Source organism: Crocodylus siamensis, chromosome 1 (genome assembly GCF_052110815.1).
Source record: "Crocodylus siamensis isolate JL-2025a chromosome 1, ASM5211081v1, whole genome shotgun sequence".
Lineage (NCBI taxonomy): Eukaryota > Metazoa > Chordata > Crocodylia > Crocodylidae > Crocodylus > Crocodylus siamensis.
This window is the reverse complement of record NC_143395.1, coordinates 249735449-249762172: the sequence shown is the minus strand read 5'-3', so window position 1 is coordinate 249762172 and position 26724 is coordinate 249735449. Positions and strand designations below refer to the sequence as shown.

The following is a 26724-nucleotide window of genomic DNA, read 5'->3' as shown; positions in this document are numbered from 1 at the left end:
ATAGTACTCTTTCCTGTGGTGTCTAAGCAGTTCTCATTACATGGAATCTGCATGGCAGTTGTCCAGTAACAAACTTTGACTGGATATAACAGTTGAATCATTCAACTCATTTTGTAGTTGATTTATTACCTGAAGCTTGAAATTCTCAAGTAACACATTATTAAGACAGGAACATGCTACAATTGCAGTAGAATCCCCAAACATTTTTTTTCCATCTGTCAATGCAAGCTCATAGCATTCAACTTTGATCAACGATATGAAGCTTCTTATATTTTGCAGTTTTATATGATGGCTAGTAAGAGTCTTTATTGTATTTCCAAAATATTTCTTTCCTTTACAAAACTAGTTGTATTTAAAAATAGTGAATTTAAAAACAGACTGTAAAAATAGTGAATTGGATGGTTTCTGTCTTCCCCTTATTTATTCTTGAACCATGTTTTCAGCACTGAGGGCATATCTACATATTCATTAATGCACTTAAGGAAACGCATCTCTGGGCACCTACACATGTGCTGGATGTCTACTCCAACGTGATTAACTGAGTCTGTTGCAGCATGTTAATTAATGTGCTCTAACACCCTCCGTGTCACTTCTATTCAGTGTCCCTGTGCTTCAAAACAGTAGCAGGGGCACTCGAACTAAAGCTCGTTGAGTGAGCTTTAGTTCAAGCACCTCCACTGCCATTTTGAAGCATGGGATGCTGAATGCACATGATGTTGCAGATGCTTTAATTAGAGCGGTTCTTAGAACCGCTCTAATTAAAGTGCCCTCTCCCCGCCTCCGCCCTGGAGCACATGTATAGAGGCCCTTCATTGTGAGGCACTAGAAAAAGGCACATTACCCTATTTTCGCTAAAGAGCATGGTTTTTCTATGATGCCTTCATGAGCATTAAAACAGGCTAAGGAGCATTAAAGCGCACGTGCAGATTCACCCTATGAGTGTTATGTTTTATTAGCCAGCAGGTCCCCACAACAGGCCAGCTTCCCCTTTCATAAATACAAATTCCTATTGGAATGGCACAATTTTTTTGGATGAATCTCTTCAGTAATTGATCTACTTTCTTTTAAGTCAATTGCTTGGGTTCTTCTAAAGGAGTGGTATTGCTACTACATCTTTTAATATTTATTTGCAAGTGTAAACCTAATTTGCAAGGGAAGAAAAAGTAAAATAATAAAAACATTTCAGAATATTGTATTGAGATGACGGATCGTATTTGAGATGACGGATCTCATGCTTGCCCATGATCTGTTATAAGGCAAATCATATCCTATGAGTACCCTTTTCTCTGAATGGGGTTTCAAGACCAGGGAAAAGTTATTGAGGAATGAAGCAACAAACAAGAAGGGCTTTATCTCAACACAATTCTGCCGGTTACTGCAAATGGATTCACACGAACAACTGGATGTTGATAACACCCTTTGGGAGTGCTTAGGGTAGCAGGAACTGAATAATCAAAAAAGGCCTTTGTTTTCAAAAGGCCAGAAAGCAGCACCTGGATGCAGGCAGGTAAGCATCTGGCTGTAGGACTCAATGAAAGTGCACCTCTAGGAACCAAGAGCAACCAGAATGTAAAGCAGTCAGAGATTTTTCCATTACTCTCCACCCCGGTCTTCATCACCTCTACAGCAGGGAAAAGCCCATGCACAGCAGATTTAGTAGTGCTGTGGGTGAGAAAGTAAAGTGGGAAAGGGATGGAGACGCCCTTGATCTTGCTGTTAAGCTATGACTGCTTTAGAATGACTACTGTAAATGTCACACTGATAATAAATCATACACAATAGATCGCTTTCACAACACTATTAACATTACTTTTTCTCTTTTGCATAGTTTCACAAATTTATTTATTCTAATCAGGTATCTATTAGAAATTCAAGATTACGTACTCAGGTTCTGTGAGTGGCGTTGTTTCATTTGGCTCATTTACCGGGCTCCCATCTTCATGATTAGTATTTCTTTCATCCTCTGTTCTCATTTCCACTATTGGCTCTTTTGATCCATCTTTCCTAAAAATTATTAGAAGAACCTTAACCTCCATTGTCATGTCTTTAGCATGTGTTACACTTTATTAATTAGCAAGTCCCCTCATTTCAAATCCTAACCAAAGAAAAAAAACAGTCTATTATCACTTATGGCACTAGAACACATTCAACATGACATGTTTTTGATACTTTTAAAGCAGGGCTGTCCAATGGGTGGCCTCTTCCCTAAATCCTGATGCAGATATTACTCCTCTGATCCTGGTCCAGGCACTTCTTCCTGTACTGCTCTTTTGGTGCTGCTGTCTGAATCTCTGGGATCCTAACTCCCTCCCCTAGTTTCTGCTTCCCACCCACTGGGGGAGAGGGAACAGTGCAGACTGTGAAGCCAAAGGAGCCTGTCTTGTGAGGCCTGGTGCACTTACAGCAAAGCACCATGCAGAGATGCCTACATAACGCAGCACAGTAGGGGTGGCCCATGTAGTGCAATATAGTACAGCACAACCCACGCAGTGCAGTGTGGCACTGTGTGTGGTGCACATAGAGTGCAGCCATTAGCCACTCAGAAGTTGGACAGCCCTGCCTTACACTATTCAACTCATTCTGTAGCTATGGATACTTATCTATTTTATATATAACCACATTTAGCAGAAGAATGACCATTTCCTAATAATCACGGTGGGCTAGGAATAATCTTATACTGTACTCTTAAGACATTATAGAGTACTAGGTACAGACACTGCATTTTTATCTGTATAAGTGATTGGAAACCGGTCTATATCCATAACAGAACAAAAAAGTCAGTGTACTTAGATTGGTTTAAAAAATGGCAGAACCCAACCTAAGACAGATCTGAATCGATGTGTACTCAAACTTAATCAATTTAGATTAGACCAGTGAATCAAACTTATGTACCAGAATCCCTTTCAATTCATGTTAGGTCACTGTCCACTGGCATTCCAGGTTCCTTTGCTGCCCCCACTAGCCCCCTCTTGAAGGAAGGTGTGCTGGCATTGGCCCTAGACTCAGCTGCTCTGATCAAACACCCAGTGTGCCCTGTCCCCGAGGTGTCACAGAGCCGAGTCAGCACCAACATAGGAAAGGGAGGCATATGAGTCCCTGCACAAACCCCGTCATTAAGCACCCTACATAAACACCTGTCACATTAACCCAGGAGAACACCTACAAGTGGGCACAGCTCCATGAAGCCCAACTGGGCTGTCAGGCATGGGCGAGCATTGATAAAGAGTCTTTATTTCTTACCAGTGAGGAATGCAGCAGAGAGATGCAGGTAATGAGTGTACTAGACAGACAAGTGTAAACTATAAATTGACCAACTAGGGATGCATATGTTAAAATAATACCCCAAAGCCTTGGGCTATCTGAAAAGTGATACCTAATAAGTGCTTATTTACCTGTGAAAACTGAATTCAAGTTTTAGCCAACATGAATCAAATTAATGCTTATTTTTGAAGACTTCAAGTGGAAGTGTTCAATTTATGAGGCATTAAAGCTGAGTGCTAGTTAGAAGCTGTCAAGCACAGGCATCTGACAGCTGCCATCAGACAGCATTGTGGGGAGGGCGGGAAGGGTGTGGAAATACTTTCCCATGCCCGGCAGACCAGATGGGCTCTGTGGTGCTGCACCTAATCATGGGGGCTCTGTTGGGCTCAGTGTCAGGTCTGTGTGTTCCTCATGGGGTGCTTCATGATGGGGGTTTTTTTTTCTGCAGAGACACACATCTCCTGCCCACCCCCTGGCACTGCCTGTTTGCAGCTGAAGGATGCCCATAGATGAAAGATGAAAGAGCAGGGGGAGAGGGCATGCTCACCTATGCCTGGCAGCCTATCAGGGGATGGGCCAGGTGCTCATCTCTGCTTGGCAATCTCTGGCAGCCTAGGAAGCCTGCGCAGAATACTGGGGGCATTTTTACACACGTAAGTGCCGCAGCACTAGATCCTTTAAAAAGCAGCTGTATAAACAACGAAATGAGTGTCAGTGGTAAGAAAACAGCGGCGGCACACTTTGTACTAAAACACTTTGGAGGTGCTTTAGTTCAAAAGCGTGCCGTTGCCATTTTCTGTGCACCGAGGTGCATTTTGCCACTTATACAACTGAATGTGGCTCAGAGCAGTTCATTTCAGCTTGTGTCTTCTCCAACGTGATGGATCGTCAGTGCGTTGAGGGACAAAAATGTATGTGTATAAATGAAGACATGCAGACATGCCTCACCAGTGCAGCCTGCCTGTGTGACCCCCTCTTCCCCACCGAAGAATTGAACATGTGTTCTGTTCACTACCAAACTAACCTATGCTGCTTACAGAAAACCGCAAACTTAGACTGATTCCACCTCGAGCCTTTTGAATGTCTGTACTTAGCCAGTGATGAAAGCATAGGGCCAGATGCTTACTGTGCTGGAAGTCACTTATACTGATTTGGCAGTATAAAGAGCCTAAAAGTTAGCATTATACAATTTAGAGCTAACTTAGGGCCTTTGTCTATTGCCATAACATGATAAAAGGGCTGATTTGTAAGTTAGAATCTGGCACATATTCATCACATTCATTCTGTCCCATACATCCTAATTTTATGAACAGGAGAAAGTACTCTACTCATCACATCAGCTAATCATTTCTCATATCAACCAGAGAAGGCATTGTAAACAATTTGGGGCAAGCTGGTTGGTTATTGTATGCTTTATCAGGTTCAGCACAATGACTGCGTCCAATCCTAGTCAGAGCCTCTACTTTCTATGGCAATATAAAGAAGGTAACTATTTATTAATACATTTTTTTGTTTTTTTTTTACATTAAAGGGATGGGATACAGGTTTCCAAAAATGAATCTTATGCTTCAAAAAATCCTTTTCTGATTTAGTTTACTTATGTTTGACTCAGGTTCCCAGCTTAATAACTTGAGTGTTGAAAATACAGTTAACTCAGTGAAATAAAGGTGACAGGACTTATGTTTAGCAACCTGTCCTCTACATCTGCTGCATGCCAGAGATTGTCTAATTACTAGCTACTTGATCCCAAAACAAGGGATTGATCCTACCCTATTCCACGTCTTATATTTCTGTATTGTTGCCAGAAAACCAGTATAATTCATACACAGACTTTATAGTGCAGTTTTCCATCAGTCTGAAACATGGATAGGGAGCTCTGTCTAACACTTACTGGTAGTTATTCTCAGAGAGAGTCTTTATCTCTTACCAGTGAGGAATGCAGCAGAGAGATGCAGGTAATGAGTGTACTAGACAGACAAGTGTAAACTATAAATTGACCAACTAGGGATGCATATGTTAAAATAATACCCCAAAGCCTTGGGCTATCTGAAAAGTGATACCTAATAAGTGCTTATTTACCTGTGAAAACTGAATTCAAGTTTTAGCCAACATGAATCAAATTAATGCTTATTTTTGAAGACTTCAAGTGGAAGTGTTCAATTTATGAGGCATTAAAGCTGAGTGCTAGTTAGAAGCTGACCACCATTTTTTTCACAGAAGCATCATTTAGGATAACAGCTACCATGTACGTAAAAAGACTATGAATCATAATGGGATTGTTAAAGGGGGTTGTAATTTCTATTCAGCATATTCTATAAAACAGGACATTATTATATATCCCAAAGCCTAGAAAAGCACGATTTTAAGTAGCAGAATGCATTCAGAATGCTCTTTTAATTTCTAAAAAGGATTTAGACTATTCATAAAAGAAACATTCCTTATTTCTATTCCAGCAGCCTGCATGCTCCACATACACTGCATCATCTATAATCAGTACACATGGAACATAGACAATAGAAATATATTTTGCAGTAATCCAATCTAATAAAAAGAAATGCAAAAAGTTACCAGCTACAATTGGGGAAAATTAAGATGTCCAGTGATTTATTTTAAGAAGCCGAGGTACTGTGAAAGAAATGGAAATGGCAACTATTAATGGAAAAAGGAATGTGTTTCTGAATTTTATGACTGTCCAGAAACTTCACAAAATAAACTTGTACAATTGCCAAGAATATTTGGTTTAGTAGGTAACATGTTTGATGGCTAGGGACACGTAACCTGGAATATCAGGCTGCTGACGGATGTGGGGAAAAAAACAAACAAAATGGTGCTTTACTTTCAGCTCAGTGCACCCCTGCACCAAGACCGGTGCATGGCCAGAAGAGGAACCGCACCAGTTTGCCCTGGCTTGTCCAGTATCTGTATAGATCACACACTTCAGTGGGGCTTTTTGGCACTTTTATCTAATATCCGATTCAATCTAATAGCTAATTCAGCTACTAGATAAAAGTGCCCAAAAGCCCTGCTAAAGGACGTGATCTATATAGATGCTGGGGGGCCAGGTCACACTGATGCAGTTCCTCTTCCAACAAAGTGCTGTTTGTTTGGTTTTTTTCCCCTCATGACTGTCAGTGCTTCCAGAGTTTATATTACAGTATCTCATGCAGAAAGAAGTTGAGGGATGGAAAGGTTTCAGCCTCTTGAAAGTTGTGAATTTGGAGCAGAAAAATTTTCTTAGACACACAGCCAGGGCATAAGCATAAGCAACACTGTGGGTAAGTGCAGATGTTATACTTGGATCAACCTAAGTCGGGTTATGTTGATCTAAATACCAATCTGTACAGATATTTGGGGAGGTTAGTTTGGGCATCAAACAGATGGCCCAATCTAACTTAGTTCACCTTAGTTTTCTACCCTCTCAGCAATATAGATATTTCCATGCTTATTTCCATAGGAAGAAAATAGAACCATCTAAAAATTGGGAGATTGTATGCTATAGGTTTTCCTTCTTTCATATGTTTTGAAACCTTGTAAAAATTGAGTCCATGAAGTAAACTCAGAGGGGAGGGGAGGGGGTTGTGTTTTTTTAAAATCAGAACTTATACTGTTGGTTTCCATAGCTCTTATTATCCTCTCAACAGTTACAGAAACAAATAGCTACCATGGATGGACTATACTTTGATAATCTTTTAGTGAATTAAAAACAACAAAGCTGGTGTGGGAAATGGCATGCTGTTTTACTCTTTGACTTATTTTATGTTTTCAAACATATTTACAACTACCATATTTGCAACTGTACCATAAACCCACTTTTCATTGATTTATAACTCTACTAAGGCCTTACATAAATTTTAAACTTGAGATTCATTTTTTTTGATTTCCAACAAAACCTGTGTTTTCAAAAGTCAGTGGTTAGTACGTTTCTTTATATTAGTATCAGAGAATGTACAGATATCAGATTTTTGACTTAAAGAAATGGAGTGGGTGGAGTTTTAATTGCTCTCTCATTTGCTGCTCAAGAACCAAAGATCTTTCCAAGTATTTCTCATGTATGAGCACTGCTCTGCTGTGCCCAAATAGTCTTAATAGTTAAAACAGGAAATTTTGTAATGATGCACTGCTGTCATCTTTTATAAAGGCAATATTTGCCAATACTTGTGTCAAATCTAAAATAACATCATTATTTCCTTACCTAAAGATTAGTACAAATATCAGGATTTTATCATTATTCATTCATTGTTCCAGCAAACAGAATAATTTATGAAGCAGCTTTCTAATTACACCATATACTTAACATCAAGGTAATGTGAAAAGGATATTCTTAAGATATGTTATTTGTACTCACAGGTATGCAGCCTTTCCTTCTTCTAATTCCTTACTCTTTCCACTGGATCCACTCTTTTTCCCACAAATTCTCCTGGTGATGCACATTAGCAATCCACATTGCCGGACAAAGAAGCAGCTCACATCAGTCACAACAAGGACTAACAAAAGTGCTGCCACACCCAGGCCAATGACAGCACCAAGTCCAAGACCATTAAAAAGAGTGTCTTGAAAACAATAGCAAGAAAATATTAGATTGTTTGAGTAAAGCCTATACAGGGGGATAAAGACTGTTTTTGTTTTTTCAAATAACTTAAGAAAATTAGGATATTAAAAAAATTCTGAATTCAGTCATACTCTTTAGGTACATAAAGTTAAGCATGTTTTTAAACTACTGGAGGGTAGAACCTTAAGTCCATTCTCTGCCTAGCCTTTACTTTTTCCTGAGGGCAAATCTGCTCCTTATTCCATTGAACTAAAAGGTAGCTGCCCAGGTGCAGACAAACATTACAAGTGATAATGAACATAAATTTTAGCTCAGAAATATAGAGGCTTTTCAGACATGTTTACATGGTTTAGAGCATTTTTTAGTGGAAAGCACAGAGCGGATTTTTGAACCAAGGATTCTTAAAACATTATCTATCACTGACAGATAATTCGTTGTATTTAATCATAATGTTAATATGAAAACACTTTTTATTCATCATGCAAAACAATGCTTTCTTTAAAAATATGGCTTTTTTCAAATTAAATAAATCATATACATTATAATGGTATTAAAAACTATTATTTTACCTTATGAAAGTATGTTTCAACATCTGTATTCATTTTATTATAGGACTGCTTTTGAATTGAACTATAATGAAAATGTGTTCAAAGTAAATTTAAAACTTAATCCTGCAAACACTTGCACACACAACAAATCAAAGAGAAGTCAATAAGACTACTTGGAGCAAAGAGAAGAAAGCACTTGAATGGTTTTAGAACTGGGGACTTGTTTTTACTTCTCTGTGTTTTAAAAGGAAACTTAAAAATTGGCAGCAGGGGGTGTGGGGGGGAGTATTTTACAGCTTTATAGCTGATTCTACACGTTTCTAAAATCTAAGACTAGGCTTTTTTTAACTTACTATAATTACTGGAATATAAAATGACCTGGTTTTAAGATAACCAATTAGATGCTATATATGGGAAAATGATAATTTTTTTTACATTTTTGCAGGGATAGAATCTAATTATTGGAAGTTTTTTGAATTTGCCCCATTACCTGTCTCCCCTCCCCTCTCTCCCCTGCTACAGCAGGAAAAATAAATCAGGTAGCCCCCTTGCCCTCTGGTTCCCCTCAACTTATATTTCCTGCAGCCCCTTCCCCACTCCTTACCATCAGACCCTGCTTTCCCTGAGCACATGGAAGTGAGGAGTCAATTTGATAACACTGACCTTGAAATAAACATTGCTACAGAAATGTACATATAGGACCTACAGACTTAGTTCATCTAGAAATGATGCATTTCACCTTTTTTGAAACTGCCACAAGTATTAGCATAGGTACTCCATAAACAGACTTCTAAGCAGCACTTTGGCACCCACTTATAAATAGTGTAAACTATGCATGCTATTAGTCCAAAGCCAAAATGCTCATGGTTTACCATACAGTTCATTGGGTTGGGCCCTAGCAGCCAACAGCATTTCAAGCCACAGTGATGTCACACCACAGCACTGCTCAGTAGGTGTATATACTCAAAGGATCCAGGTGCTAATTAGGGTCCCCTCTCATGACTGGAACCGGGTGTTCTTGTCACAAGTCCCAGGGTGTTCCAAAAATGTATATGCAGATGAGGTATAGGAGAACTTGGGCAGGGCGGGGCTTCATCTTGGAGAGGGTGGAGCCACACTAATCATATGCAATAGGATGAGAGAGGGTTTGCAGGTGAACTGTTTCTGGCTTTGTTTTATGATGTTGGCCAGGCATTTAAGGCTGGTGAAGAAACAAGAATCACTAGAAACAGGAAAGTAAAGTGCATGAGTAAAGAAACACCATATATCTGGGTCATGAAGGAAGTTTTCCTTAAGTGCTCCCATGGATAACTGTTCTGACATGATCTAGTACCTGCTGAGGTGTTGGGACTGGACTTAAAGCTCACTTTATGGAAATGGGAGGCTCCTCCCTAGCTTGCTCCTGTGGCCATATGGCTGAGGGCAGGCAAAATTTAGGGGCATCTGAACCCCAAGCCTTCAGGCTTGGGCCTGCATGCAGGATGCTTGCCAAAAGACTTGGGAAATATTTGAAGCCCCTGGTGGGGTTGGAGGATGTTTGCTGGTTGTAGGGCCACTTATGTTTTTGGACTGACTCATGGATTTGGACTTGATTTGGCTGATTTGACTTGGAACATAAAAAATGTCTTTAAAAAAAAATTGGTAGGTTCCCATCAGTATGGTTGCCCACTGTAGGCCATATGTTTTATAGTCATGCTCAGTGTTAACTACATTGAATCTACTTCATGGTTGGTTTCCATTACTGGATTTTGGCAGCAATTAATGTTAGACAATGTATTTAATGAGGTTTCCATGTATATGAATGTAAGATAAAGGTTGTTTTCTCCATGCTGATTGAAAGGAAAACACCTCATCTCATATTCAAGTAAATATGGTCATTTTAAATTTCTAAAAATGTATTTTTAGTGATTAGATGGAACTTTAGACTATGTTCTAGTGTGGCACATCTGGAAGTACACGTCAGTTATGAGAAGGGCATACGGAGCATTTTACCCACACACACAAGTAATATCCTTTGTTTGTGAAGAAAATAATTGTATTTATAATAAAATAACAACTGAAATACCACTCCCAAAAGAGGCTGCAGGCTGAAGGATACATGCAGCTGAAAAATGGCTTGTGCTATTTTAACAAACTCCATCAGTAATTGACTAAAGCTGTGCTAGCTCTTGATGCAATACATAAGAAAATTACACAAAACAGTAATAAAATAGCACATTATGCCTAGAAGTGACATGCCAGGTACTAGTCAGCAACACACTGGCAAACACCCATTTGCCCACATATCCTGCTTATACCATCATCTTGCAAGTTGTAATGGTATAAGCAGGATATTTTTCCTAGACTGGAACATGTGACTATAACTGTGATGGGGAGCAAAACGTTTTATCAAAAACCAGTACATGCTTTGACAGTGGTATTAACTTCACCATTCCCCTTCTCACCTCACCACAACAGCTATATAGTTTAGAATGATTTTTGGTTAAAAATGTCTAGATTCATTTCTATTTCTTGTGCAATTAAATTTCTTAAGGTACATAGCTTGTATTTCCATTTAAAATGTAATCTGACAATATATTTACATACAAAATCTATGCATTATTTCAAAAGAAACATGTTTTCCATGCCTCATGTATTATTTTATGGACCTTTAAAAAGAAACTGCAATCAATCTCATGCAGTTTGGTACAGGCCATTTTATTAAGACAATTTCATATAAGTTTATCATGCAATAAATGAGAATTCAGATGTTTTAAAAATATATTTTTTCCTTTGCCCAGAAAACTTACTTAAGATAGAAAGATAGCATTAGATAAAAGACAGAAAGATAGCAAAACCTCAATGAAAATAATACATCATTTATGCAGTGCCCCTGCTAGCAGGCTTGTAAGTTTGACCTCTTAAAGTGAACTAGTTTTCTTTCTGTTTTATTTAAACTTTATCCAGTTAAATGTTGCCAACCATAACTTCTAAAGCTTGAATGAACACAGGAGATAAAGACTGATAAGCAATGATTTACAATACAACTAGAGCTCTAGACCCTATACTTACAAAAACTAACTTTACTTCAAATCATAGATGTATTTGTCATTTAATCCAGATTGGCAAAACAACTATAATACACATTCAATAAGGTTTTTAAAAGAATCCTAAAGGATTTAACAGAAGAAGCCAGTCAAATCCTATAAAAATATGAGGTTAGAAAAGAATTACTCTAACAATCTATAAGAATATTTCTAAGTAGTCTTTCTATATAATTTTTAATTATTCCATAGAATATGGTAAAATAAATACAAAATGTGAAAAATGATCCATTAAATATTATATTATAGCATGTCAAAAAGGGAAAAAGTCATATTCTATAGGCCTTTTTCATAAAGTAGAAAATTACTACAAAATATATTTTTAAATGTTAAGCTAATGTAATTTTAGATCATTTTATGAGATATATTTATATCAGTAGAAACTGGGGGCACATCTACATGTGCATTAATGTGCAGTGGTTACTGTGCATTTAGTTTAGTACCTGTAATACCAGGTACCAGGTACTAAACTAAATGCGCAGTAACTGGTGTAACTGCACAGCAGTGCTGGCACAATAATTTTAAGTGACACTGCTGTGCAGTAGACTGATTATACTGTGCGTTATGGGTTTTGCCCACCATGCTAATGTGCTGTAGAATTAGTCTATTCTCCTCAAAATGTCTTGCATAGACGCGCCTACATTGTGTCAAACTTTCAGTCCATAAGGACTTTAATAAGGTGAGCTTTAATAAGGTGAGTCCATAAGGACTTTAATAGGGTGCTTTGTGATGGGGAATAATGCAGAATTAATTTTTATCCGAAAACACTGCCAACTGAGAGAAATGTTTATGGCAGCAGACTTTTTATTTCACAAGGCAATTTGGGCATTTTTTAAAAATCAGTCAGGGCTGCCTGAGACATCTTCTGAGTCATGACTTTTTGATTGACATATATTTTTCTGCTTCTTTGTGTACCAGGATTTTTCCCCTTCATTTTGATCTTTTTTTGTTTCTTCTCTTCACCAGAATGCTTATAAGTGAATTGCATTAGTGAAAAGGATATCACAAAGCCAAGGACTATAAAGGGATGAAAGGAATCTATACAGAAATCAATATATTTTTAAAAATAACTAAGTTCTGAATCCTTCTGCTAGAGGGAGTTTTTTTTCTTTCCTTTTACCAGCAGAACAATAACGCGAACGTAGAAACTATATGCCTTATTTCAGTTTATGTCACCAACAGTAATGTTTTGGTGTAAAGTGTTACCTGGAAGATATAGCAAGATTTACTTTCTACATGAAAGCTCCATTAAGCATGACATGGGCACATACCGCTTACTTTTGGAGGGGCTTGAAGATGTACTGGGGGAAAAAATAATCAAGGAAATACAATAGAATTAAAGATGTGAAAGGTAATCAGGATCAGGACCTAACAATGTATCAGTTGATTCTCTGTACTTTAGGGATGGGCATGTCTATTATATTTAATATTCTCTCAGCATATTTTTTCCTTATATACCCTTCTGAAAATATATTTTGTGGGTGAATTATGATATTAATTCTAGCTGGCCAATAAGGAGGGTGAACAAGTAGATTGCCCCGGGGAAGCTGCAGAAGCATTCCACTGGAAGGAGAAAAATTGCTTTCTGGAGTAACTTGCTTTCACTGTAGGCCATGGAACTGGCTATAGTTAAACTAATTGGAAAAACACTAAACACCAGGCTTAAAACGATTGCTGACATTTTTCCTTATGTAATCTCAAATACTATATTTATTCACATACTGGATACCACCAAGTAAGACACAGATCTTGTTTTCAGAAGGCAGAGAAAAGAAAAAAGAGTTTCTCTTATAATCTTACCTGTCACAGCATAGGGACAACTGGCAAAGACTGTGATAGGGTTAAACCTCTGGCCATTGATCCTGAAGCTGTGGGGGTGACCAGGCTCTGCCCCTGCTCCAGGGTTCAGTGCTGGGTGAGCTGGTGCTGAGCAAAGCCCCCTGCAGCTATTCCAACACCCTTCTGGCTCTATTCCAGCTCTTTTTTTAAGACACACATCCCAATATTAGACAGGTAATTTTTGGGAAAAAGATGCATGCATACATGAATAACTACAGCATTTGAGCATTTGTGGTTGAGCCTCCCCTACAAAAATACTGATATGCTTGTGATATTTAGCACTAGGCTTTTAGTGCTGGATCACAATCCTACCAGGTGATTGACCGCCTCTGCTTTTGGGCACGTTGTACCATATGTGCCACCTCAAGGTAGTGCCTGCTCTTGCCCAAACAGTGGCTGTGATTTCTGGTTACCTAGAAGGCTCCTTGCCACTGACATATATTGTAGTCTCTTGTCCTCACCTTCCTGAGTGAATCAAAGGCATATATTTAGTGGGTGCAACATAATCTGACATAGAATTATGATTTATGATCATTTTCATATTTTTTCACCATTTTGTACTGCCCTAACAGTATTCTAGTGTGTGCTATAGTCTTTCGCTGAAATGCTACCCTCTGTTATGACATAGGACTTTGTCGGCCATTATTTTATCATGATCTCACTTCCAATAGTGTCCCTGCAAATGCAACATCCCCAATAGGGACAAACACATATGTTGTACTCCTGAAGAATGTGTCAGAGAGCACTCCTTTTCAATACATTGCTGTCATGTAATCTATGCAAAGAGAAACAATAATTAGGGTGTATACTGCCAATAGGCTAAGCTTTCTTTTCATGCTTCTCAGTTTGTGTTTAATAAATTAAATACTTTAATCTTTACTTCTTTATTTTAGATGATCTAAACAAGGTGCCAACTCATCGGGACCCAGGGGCTGGGTAAATGGTACAGGGTTGATCTGTAGACTCGTGAAGGAAGATTCTTGGTTACCTATTATCTAAAATATTTGAAGATGTTCTCTTTCCTTATATAAACCTGTAACCCTTTTGTGAATCCAATAAATTCTCAGGAATAATTTTCAGACCCAGATGCCAGAGCTACATATTTAACCCAACTTCGGGGCACAGTTTTCAAAATGTTGGTCTCCAATTGAGAGACAACTTTTAGCATTTAGCAATGCTTGATAATGCCATAAACAATGTTTCCTTGGATCAGGAGCTGCATAAAATACAATTTCAGATCAGTATTTCTTATAGCACATTTTCTGCTAATCTCTTCTTATTTAAGGATTCACTCATTAATGTAAGATCTTGGAAAACTTTACTGCTTTGACTCTTGATTTCTACTGCTTTGTCACTTAGCTTGGATCCATTCCCATCCTTCATCTCTCTCTCCTGATTTTACAGATTTCCTAACCCTTTGATTTCCTTTTTGTTCCACCTCATTGTTATTTTCAGTTACTACAGAAACAACATGATCCCACATTAGTTATTAAATTCTAACATCTATTTTTTCCATCTTTTAGGTTCCTACAGACCGACTTATTTGCTCAGCATGTACACATGAGCTTCTAATCCTTACTCATGGTTTAGAGGTTTCCTTATATTGGTTATCCATTAACCCCCTGAACTCCCTACCCCAAGATGGACACTCCCCCCACATGGACCCACATACCCTCCAGCCCTCCGATCCCACAAAATGATCCCCAGGGATCTTATATCAGAGATGGTGGCACCAAGTCAGGGGTAGTAACTCCACCAAAATCTGAAGTTGGATGTCCTAGGTTTATTTATCATCATTGACATTCTAATACAGATCATTATCATCTCTAGCTCTTTAGTATTACAGAAATTTGCAAAAACAGGATAATATTTGAGGGTGAGCTTTTCAATACTGTTCACTGTTGACTTTGGGGCAACAAGTCAATAGAATTTGTATTGGTTCAACTGTCTTCCCTCTAAATTCAATCATAAATTTCCCATTCCAACTGCCACCAAGACAGAGATTGATCACATTGAAAATCCCATATAAAACTACTGTGGTTTGTGAGATCCCAAGAACATAATCTTATGATGTCAACAGATATATCAATATAAAGGATGGTTAAAACAAAGCATATTGTGTTCAAACCCATATAGAAATACCATCAATATCAGAACCATTTAATAAAATATATGGCCATTAATATAAATAAAACCTTACTTTGATACAAGCATCCTTAAATAAAGAGAGAGTAAAAGGAAATATGCTATAAGCAATACTAATTTTAAATTGATCTTTTAACAAAAGAATCATAGTGTATCCAATGGTTTTAAAAAGATGGTTCCATTTTATGCCGTGATACAGTATCATGATATTGTGTCTATACACCCACCCACGTATCATGTGTCTGCTTGCTACTTAAGAGAATAATTAATCATAATTCAACTTTATTTTTAGTGAATTAACCTTAACATTTTCTCTAAAAGGTTTTATATCTATTCTTAGTAATCTAACCACAACTGTACCTTTAAAAATATCAATCTAGGAAAAAAAGGACATTTTCCATAGTTCTGCATTAGTTTTGATTTTCCCTTTGTCCAAGCCATGATGTATTTATACCTATATGCTTTTAATATATAGAATGTTTCAAATGTAATATGGCATTCTAATATCCATTATCATAATAATACAAGGAACAGTGAACTTAAAAAAAGCACGGAGTATGCTCATTTCTTCAAATAAATGCTTATCAAAGAACAAGTCTCTGGGAAATAAGAGTTCTGAAAGATTTATAATTGTAATAATAAAAATGAAAAAAGTTCCAATAAAACTGATTAAACTTTTGGCAATTTCCAAATGCTCAATCACTACATTGTATTTTAAATCTCTATTAAATGTCCAACATTAGTACACCCTGGGTGTGTCTACACATGCAATTACTGTGCAGGAACTACTTGGGTGTAAATTTGCTACCTGCATCATGCATCACACAGGTAGCAAATTTACACCCAAATCGGTGTAAGTCACCATAGTTACTGTGCAATATGGGTACACAGATGTAGGCACACACCTGTACTGTGCAGTAATTTTCAGTTACTGCATAGTAACCTAAATAACTGCATAGTTACTCTGCATATGTAGATGCACCCACTGTATTATATACATTCAAAACTTCAGAAATGGGCACAAATAGAAAAAAAAATTAGACTCCCAATATCATGGTCTTTATAAATTCCTCTAAGTATGGTATGCCATATATTCTGAAAGCTGTCTCCACATATACACCTGAACAACGAATCATGGATTAAAATGTGTGCTGATGATGCTCTATTGCCTTGAATCTTGCACTATTATTTGCAGGAGTACAAAATGAATGTAGTGGTGTAAAGCTCTATTATTTCAAGTTGGTTACAATTATACTAATTTAAACTGACGTAAACAAACACTACAAGATACAATGGAAAGTCAGTGCTAAAATTACAAAATATCCCTTTCTTTGAAATATCTCGTAAAAACCACTATATAGGGTTTAGAAACTAAACCAACTGAAAGACAGGTGGTAGCATAGGCAGAAGAAGGGGGGGGTGATGGCACTTAGCCCCCCCCAAATACAGGGCACCAGTAGGGCTACAAGGTGGCCCAGCTATGGGCTTCCAGTGGCTGCAGCAGGGGTGGTGAGGGAGTGGGGGTGGGCTGGGGCAGGCACTGCCTGCTGGGGCTGAGCTGGGGATGGAGCTGTGAGCAGCTCATTTGGGAAGGTTGGGACAGAGCGGGGGCACAGCTCCTGCTGCTATATGCCCTGTGAGAGGGCATTGGGGGCAAATGCTTCCAGATCCACATGGGGGGAGGCGGGCTGCCCCTGTGGGGTGGGGCTGCACTGGGCTCTTCCCAGGGAGACTGGGCCAGGCTGTGCTCGGGGCAGGTGGTGCTGGGAGGGGGGGTATGGGTGTAGCTGCAGTTACCTCAAAATTTGCCCTATCCCCCTGACCACCCCCTCTCCCAGCACTACTGCTGCCTGCTCTGAATTCAGCATGGCACAACCCCCAATGGGAAGAGCATGTTGTAGCTCCGACCCCAACCCACAACAGCAGTCTGCTTCCTCCCATGCAGATCTGGGGACACATGCCACCCATGCCCTCCCAGGGTGTACACAGCATCAGAAGCTGCTACCCACTCCCCATGCTAGGCATCCCTGGACAAACTGCTCGTGGCTCTGTCTCACACCCTATTTGGGGGGGCTGAGCATGTGTGCACGTGCTCAGCTCCCCTACCCCTGCCGCATATACTTTTTCCTGCCTCTGCATATGGTGTGGTAGAATTAATTTTTGAAAATACTACATGGGAAACTGGCAGGAGAATAATTAGCTTGCTTAGACCTTTCTTCCAACTGAGCTCTTGCACTCACTACAGAGGCTGTCAAAGGTCGTGAAGAAGTGGTGCTCCACATGAAGCATCTTAAAAATAGTACCTAAAATCAAAAGGGACAGTCTTAGCTTCTATGCATTCTCTGGAAGTCTGCTTTGATTTAATTACTTCCAAGGCTTATTTACTCCATTCAAAAACTTTTGTTATGATTCAAAAGGAATATCTCTTGATAACCATTCCAAAAAATGGAACACAATACTGTAGAATTTAAAAGACGGAAAGAAGATAATGCTGAAGACAAAGATTCTCTAGATTGTGAAACTGGACAGAAAGTTCAAGAATATATATTATTAATGTGTTAGAATTACCTACAGATGTAGGCTAGACTGTGCAACTCTTACACTGAGGAATACTGTCTGAGTCGAACAGAATTCAGCTGGGATTATTTGTGTGGAAATGTTCTGAATAGCATGAGAAAAATGTAAAGTTGTTGCTTCTAAGTTAGATTTGTATACATTATTAACATTATTAAGAAAAAAAATACTGTATTTGTTCCTGATTTTTCAAGGCCTGATTCTTCTCTTGAGGTTAATGACTAAACCACAGTGGTGAAAAACAGGGGACTAAGTTTGTAAGTTCTATACACTCTGAATAAAGAATGAAGAAACTTCTGTTGTCTATTGTCAGAGTAGTTAGCATCTGATGAAGGAAGCTGCTTATAAAAGCATCTCTGATTTAGTTAGTCTATAGGGTGCAAAACTACTCTACCTTCTGCCTACCCTTCACTGTCACTGGAGGCTAGACATCTCTATCTTCTTTTTGACCAAATGTAGAAAAACAGAGGAACATATGCAGTTTTCTTCTGGTGACAGAGGATAAACAGAGGAACATTCTTTACCCAAGGATAAACAAGCACACAGGAAAATAGTTTTTCATCTATAGACAGTTTCTTTCCCTAAAAATTTCATTTTCAATACTATTTTTCCAAGCCAAAGTCTGTGCTACTGTTTGAAGGAAAAGTATTTCTAAGGATGATGCCAAAGCTTTGTAATGGATCCAAGATCTGGGTCAAGAGGCTTGTACACCTCTTTGTTCCTACCTCCCTCTTCCACATACTTTCATTTCTTGGTCAATGCAAGCTATTGCCAGAGCTCTGCGTGAGTGGTGAGTTCAGAGCTCATTGCCGATCAGGCAGGTGAGTTCACAGTGGATCAGGTGGGGGTTGGTTAGATCCCCTGCTTTCACACAATAACAGAGCCCAGGGGGTGAATTCTGCTGCTGCTCTCCCTTTTCGTTCATGTTCTCTCCACTGAATTCAGCAGCAGGGGAATGAAGTGGGTGAGTGACCATGGCACAGCTCACTCTCTGGAGTCCCATGCTGAAAGCTCACGTGACACAGCCAAACAGATTGTGACTGCACTGCTGCACCTCCACTGGATCTGCTGTGGCTGTGACTTACTGACATAAATATGGATTACATTAACCTGATATATTTATATCTTAATACTCTATGAATATGAATAGCTTTGATTTTACAAACACAGCGTCTGGAATATTTATTACTATTTTTTTAAGCTTAATGTATCAGTTAGTTATGTGTACCTTGGAATTGCAAATCTGTCATTCCTTGCATATGGACTTGTATTTAGCAACAACCTAGACTATATTAGCACATTGTTTATTTTATCTATGCTTTGCTTTTGTTTGTTAATTTGTTGTTTGGTTTTGTTGTGGCAGTTTTCACCAGTGGTGCTTGCATATGAACATATATTATTCTTCTGCTTTGCTATTGCCTTCTATTTTGTCAGATTTATGAAAAACTAATTATTGTAGTATACTTTTCTGAAGTTAAAGGGAAGGAAATTAATTAAAATTAAATACAGTTGTAATATTTGTACATAGTTCTGAGAACCAATAACTTTTCACATATTAAATACTATAACCATTTTGTAAAATCGAAATAGTGTACGTAAAGAAAAAATATGCACAGACATAAACAAATATAAACAGAGACATGGACAAATATTAAATGACCTCTCTTCCATTTTAATCAAAGTCATTATTCAGTGGCTTCCTGATGCTATGACAAGATTCTCCCCTTTATTTCTTGGGGGATGCAAGTACAGACATATGCATCAAACTGGAACAGACTTCTTAATCGATGAACAAAACAGTTTCTCCAGTCAAAAAAAGTAATTTTCATATCTTTGTCATGTCTATAGCTTTTTTTTTTAGTCCTCCTTTTCTTAGGAGGATTATTAACAGAATGTTTCCAATATTGACCATATATATCAGCCCACAGGTAGCATAAAAATAGTACTTTGTTTAAACTGTGCCTTAACTCTTTAGTTTGGCTGCCACATTTGGCTGCTTTGTGGTAAACAAAAAGGTCTTCACTTCTCAGGATAACTATAGGGATTTTAGACCAGATAAACTATGCCACATTTTTTGTGCCCTCAAAGTAATTTTGCAATTAAGTGCCAGCCATAGAATTATAGAAAATTGGGGTTGGGAGAGACCTCAGGAAAGCATCTAGTCCAACCCCTTGCTCAAAGCAGGACCATCCCCAGCTAAAACATTCCAGCTAGGGCTTTGTCAAGCTGGGCCTTAAAAACCTACAAAGATGGAGATTTCATCATCTCTCTAGTCTAGGTAACTTGTTCAACACCCTTCTAGTGAGATCATCTTGTTCTGTCATCTGTCACCACTGTCAGGTAGTTTAAACCCAGTTCCCTCAGCCTCTCATAAATCATGTGTTCCAGACTCTAACCCATTTTCACTGCTCTCTGCTGAGCTGTATCCAACTTGTCCACATCCTCTCTATAGTGGGGGCCCCAAAACCAGACACGGTGCTCAAGATGTGACCTCACCAATGCAGAATAGAGTGGAATAATTACTTCTATCGGCTGGCAACGCTTTTACTAATGCAGCCCAGTACGTCGTTAGCCTTCTTGGCAACAAGGGTACACTGCTGACTTTTATCCATATTATTGTCCGCTATAACCTCCAAGTCCTTTTCTGCAGAACTGGTGCTTAGTCAGTTAGTCCCCAGCCTGTACTGGTGCATGGGATTCTTCTGTCCTAAGTGCAGGAATTTGCATTTGTCCTTGTTGCACTTTGTGTGATATCTTTTGGCCCAATCCTTCAATTTGTCTAGGTCACTCAAAATCCTAGCCCTACCCCACAATGTATCTTCTACACTCCCCAGCTTGGGGTTGAAAAATAACAGGTTTACGTAACTGTTTACTATGGGAATGTGGTGTGATAGTGTGAGACAGTGGATGGTTGGTGACAATCAGCCATGTTCCTTTCGGTGTATTTCCTTTTACATAATAATTGGTACTTTTACAGAGACATATTCAATGCTCATTTAATTTGGAATGATCTCTTCTTGAAATGACATCTTTCTCTTAGAATGAATATTATTGAAGGGCAGGTTCAAAGCATCTGAAAAACATGTTCTTCCTTGCCTGATATGTTCAACAAAAAGCTCATTCTGACAATGTGATTTAGATGCAGCTTTGTGAAATAAGAAAATATACAGATAATACAACCACTTCAGATATATAAATATGGTGAAGGTTGCCTCAAACATTCTGCTTGTAAATACTTAGTTACTGTGGCCATAAACCTGTTCATATTGAAGGCAGCTGCTAAGCTCCTATTGACTCCAGTGAGGGGAACCATCAGAAATGAAAATGTGTTGGACATGACAGAGAACATTGAGAAAGGAAGAACTGATTATTCAGTTTCATAGGTGAGGTAGTCTGCATTGGTATTAAGATAATCAGGTTTAAGATGATGCATTTCCAAAGCTGTAGGTGCCTGAAAGGATGCTCATCAGGACTGCTATGTTTTTCTTGTAAATTCTTGGGTGAGAAACATTTTTTTTTAATCATACTCATATTTGGCAAGTCTACTGCGGGAGCAGTTTACTCCTGAGTAAACTACTTGAGAGTAAATTCCCCAGCCATGCATCTACACATATAGATATGTGGGAGCAGATGTGCTGCTCCTAGCAGCAGACTGCTCCCATTCTCTGTAACAGGCCCTGGAGCAGCCAGGGGGAGCTCTAGGCTCCCTCTCAGTGCTAGCTCAGGGGCAAGGACACAGCTGTCTCCTGGCAGGAGCTGGGGCATTGGGACAAGAATCTCCCAGTCCTGCTCCCATGGTCATGGAGCAGAGGCTGCTCCCTGCTGCCAGGCCAGGGGAACATTGTCCATGCCTGGGCTCTTGTGGTGGAGCTCACCCTGGGAGATCCTTATATCCCAGCTCGGAGCCTGCAACTGAGGGCTTGGGCTGGGAGATAAGAAGCTGACTGCTGTCGGGACAGGGTGACATTGTCCCTGCCTGGGCTCTGGCGGTAGAGCCTGCCCTGGCAGCAGGCAGCTCCCAAGGGCAGAGAGTAATATCCTGCCCCCTACTGCCTGGGAGCACATTTGCAAAGGTAGCAAATTTACACAGGTAGCAAATTTACTCATGATTAGAGCAAATCATTGTGCAGTAAGCATCTGCACATGTAGACCGTAATGTTTAATGTTTATTGCTCCAATCTCAAGTAAAGCATCCTGTGTAGACTTGCCCAGTGTTAACAAGAAAGTATGTTGAATATGAATTGAAAGTGTGCCTCTGGAGTTGCAGCCTATCACAATTAAAAGTGAAGATTTTTAAATAGCCATAGGAACATATTTTCAGATGACCTTCCTGAAGTCACAGAAGTTGGGAGTTCTATGAGAAGCTGTGGTGTCTTCCTTGATGAAGCTCTCCTATTGGATGCATCAGAAGGAAGAGAAAAGCAAGCAGAATTAATTTCTTCACTATATGCCTCCCTATTAAATTGCCTGACTGCTTTTCAGTTTCTGAAAAATCCATGAAATTGCAAATTAAGTAGGTCCGTACAAATGATACAATTTGTGTGTAGACAGGCCCTAAAAGACATATAATTCCATGCATTTCTAGAGCCACTACACATACCTCAAGGAAAAGCAGTGTGGTAATTACATATTTCCCCTTCAAGTGGAGTAATGTAGTAACCACCACTAAGCGGAAGATAAAAATGGTGGAAATGGAATTTTCTCTTAAAAAGATATTCACTATGGGGATCAAATATTGCCATTAACCATTAAAATAAAAAAAATGTATGTAAAGGTCAAAATTCTATTTGGCTAATTGTGATGTATAAAGGAAATACAAGACAAGGACAAGAGGGTTCATCAGTAATAAAGAAAATACAGATAAGGAAGCTTTAAGTCAGTTTTCTTTATTACAAAAATGAAGACAAAGGCTGCATAAAATAAAAAGGACTTTGAACAACAAATGAAAAACATGCATAACATTACATACATTTCTTGACAGTACGTTTGGAAAGATGTTGAGGGTCATTACATTTGCACTAGGCACACATTTTTCAGGGAAAGAACTGAGAGATGGCAGTAGTACTGCATGCATAAGAAAAGCCAAAGGGGCAGAATGTCAGTGAAACACAAATGGGATGGAGAAAAGAAATTAAAAGTTAATGTTTCACAAAGTATTATTATTATTTGAAACCCAGAAACTTTGCTGTTATCTTTTTTTTTTTGAAAATGGAATTTTACAGAAATGATAGTCCTTACAGTATTTTACACAGAAGCAGACTGAGTACATAGTGTATGTGACATTTTAATAGTACTGGAAATATACAATGGATCAGATTTGCTCTGCTTGTGCTACACTTCAATGAACGTGTAGCCTAATAAAAATATATATGGAATAATATGATTTCTGAAAATAGTTGTTTTTCCATGGAGAAAAGTTTTAGATTTTTAAAATAAATATTAAATACTATTAAAGTTAATATAATAAAATATGGTGTGCCCATAATGGCAAAAATGTCTGCTATAATTTTTCAGGATTATATAAAATAAAGGTGCAAAAACTGAGTGATAGTAGCAACATGGTTTAAACTCAGTGACTTAAAAATAATTATACTTAATTACTCAGATCCCTACAAACACACAAATGCTTAAATATAAGTACATAAGTAGTTCCATTGACTTTCATGAGATGACTCAGATGCTGAAAGTTAAACTCAGGTGTTAGTATTTGCAAATTGGAGCCTGATGCTCTTGCTCCTCTGACACGCACACATTTTAATAATTGGGTTAGATGTTTTCAGAAAATATTTCATGACAGATGCTAGTTCATAATCTATTTATGTTTACTACATAGATTTATAAAATGCACACTATTCATGTGTTAACTTCTCAAACATTAAATTACCTAATGAATTCAAGTACTATATATAACATGCAAATAGTAAATTAGTACCCTCAAAGGTGCACCCTAAACCTTACACATTTTTGTTTGTTAATTTATATAAAACATATCCTATCATATGTTAAACTCCTATCTACTTAATCCAGATTAATTCAGAACAGTATGCGTTCAGCCTTTAATGATTAACAGTTATATTTAATTTCATGTATCATTATTAGTCTGTATTTCATTAAGTATGTGTAATATTTTTCTCTATGACACTATAGAGAGGCATCTACATCACAGTATAGTCTCTTCTACGTGATTAGATTTTCTACTAGTTGTCACAGATGGGTAAGATTGGAAGTCATAAATATTTTAACTACTTAATAGAAATGGAAAACCAATTATTAAGAGACTACAGTGTTAAAGAAAGGAACATTTCTCTGGAGGAATAATTGCCCTCAGACCAGTACAGTGACTGCCAAAAAGGTGAAATAGGCCACTGCACAGATCTCATACACAGGAGGTATTCCATATCAATGAACTGTGCGCGCCTACAAAAATTATGAAACAACTATACCTTAATGATATATGTCTTCAGAGCTACCATTTATAAAGAGATAAATCCTGGAAAATATGCAGATTTTCTAAAGCTGAACTTTTGGCTTCCAAGGATCATAATTTTCTGACATACGCTTTTATCACTAGTATTTAAAAAATAAAATATACATCTAGTGAATATTTGGATAGGTACCATTATGTATTTTCAGGTGTGAGAACCAAGTAATTAGAGGTCACATTATCCTAACTTCTTAGATATTTATTAGGAGCTAAAGGCATGATTGGTCTCATTTCATGCTATTTGGGATCACAGTCTTAATAGCTAACCATGGTGCAGGCTACCATCTCATAAGATGATCTCAGTATCTCTCTACAGCTCTCAGGGTGCATCTACACATGCTATTAGTGCAGCTGAATAAACTCTGACATAATTCGCATCAGAGTTTATTGCTCCCAGATGCAGTGTTTACACATGCGCCAGGACCACAGCATGTTGAGCCATGTCAGAGCAGCCCTGCCTGGCAGGGAGCCTGGGGGATCAGCATGCCAGCCCAGAGCTGCTCTGCCCCAGCTCAGTGTGCTGCAGAGGGGCTAGCTGGGGCACCAAGGTGCTACAGTGCAGGGCTAGCTGGGGGACAGCCCCACCTAGCCTCAGTCACAGTCTACACGTGTTGAGTATGGCTGTGTGAAGTTTTGGTCCCCAATCTGATTCAGTGGAGATTTGGACCGATTTGGTAGCTGAATCTCTGAATCCAAATTGAATCAGAGGACCATTTATCTCTTGGAATTGAATCAGAATCCTCCAAATCAATTTGGATGTGGAAAGATTTGGACATAGACACAGTTTTATATGTTGTTTTTTTTTTTACATACCTCTAGGTAGCAGGTGGCTTGTGAATGCTACAATGGTAGGGCGCATGGGGTGTCCAACAGAAGTGTGGGGGGCTCCCCAGCATTCTTGGCAGCAGACCCAGAAGTGGACCAGAAGCACTTCTGGTCCATCATGGAGCATGAAGAGCCCTCCCCCCTTGCTTGGTGCCTCCCTGGCTTGGTGACTGGTGCCTCCTGGGTCTGGGTGGGCACCCAGGGTCCCCCCATGGCCTATCACTGAGCCAGGGGAGTGTGCTCCCCCCCCCCATTTGCTCCCTGGTGGACCCAGAAGTGGACCGGAACCACTTCCGGGTTCACTGCTGAGCATATGGAGGGCCCCCCACTGCACTCCTGTGGGATGCTTCATCTGCTCCAGCACTGCAGTGTTAACAAGCCGTGCTGGTGCCTTGAGGTATGCAGAAAAAACATTTAAAGCTGTGTCTATGGCTGAATCGCTGATTCTCTGAGTCAGCATGGAATTTTCAGATTCGGATTCAGCTAAATCGAATTAGTGACAGTGATTTGAATCAACGAATTGAATCATTGTCTCTGATTCAGGTCGAATCCAAATCTGAATCAAATAAAGCCCACTTTGCACACCCCTAGTGCTGAGGTGCACCAAATAACTCTGCCATAGGATAGTACTCATGTCAGGCAGTACTATCCTACAATGGAGTTACTTAGTTTACTGCAGCCCAATAACGCTGCATACGTAGACAGTAACACTTTACTGTGGAGCTTAGTCAACTCCACAGTAAAGCACACATGTAAATGCACCCTTTGTAGAGTAAATGTTGAGTATAGAGTGGCTTTTAGAGAAAGGATGCATAGGAACTGGGCTGGTAAAACAAAACAAAATGAATCTCACTTGACTTAAAGTACAAAACTAGATGTCAAACCATCTTAAAGGCTGGCATGCATGATAGCAATGATGGTCTGAATCTGTCTTGTTGCATGAAATAGTTCAAGGTTTATTGGGTCAGAGTGAAAGAGTATGAACGAGCATAACTCTAACCTTACAGTCAAGTGTCACTCACCTGGAAAGGGAAGACTTAGTTTCCAGTCCCTACTCCCAGGTCCACTGATGTATTTTTCATTAAAGAGTCATTGGATAAAATATACAAAGAGCCACTGGAGCAAGGAGTCTATGTTTTGAAAGAAAGGTCATAGGAGACTAACTTCAGAAAATGGTCCAGGTCTGTGAAATTTTAGCGGAAAGCGACATTTTCCCAAAGGCCTAAGTAAAACATCTAAATCCCAAGGGAGCAGTTTGGAAGAGACAGCCTTAGTGTAAGTATTTCACATTTGGTTAAGAAATAAATATCCATTAAGTGTTCCCCACAATGCAATATACTAGAAGAGCAGGTGTCTAACACCAGCTTCTGGATTGTAAGGACATCATGGTAAGCACAGCAAACAGCAACAAAGCAA

At 38.8% G+C, this 26724-nt stretch overlaps 1 protein-coding gene across 1 annotated transcript in view; it reads right to left on the bottom strand.

The window, feature by feature from the left end:
- The window catches only part of NCAM2 (neural cell adhesion molecule 2), a 535968-nt gene that overhangs the window by 12611 nt on the left and 496633 nt on the right, over positions 1–26724 (bottom strand). Inside the window, exons 16-17 of the mRNA XM_090060216.1 lie at positions 7607–7811; positions 1885–2004 (exon numbers count right to left, since the gene is read on the bottom strand). Coding sequence (XP_089916342.1) covers positions 1885–2004; positions 7607–7811 — 325 coding nt within the window. The remainder of the gene's footprint in view (positions 1–1884; positions 2005–7606; positions 7812–26724) is intronic.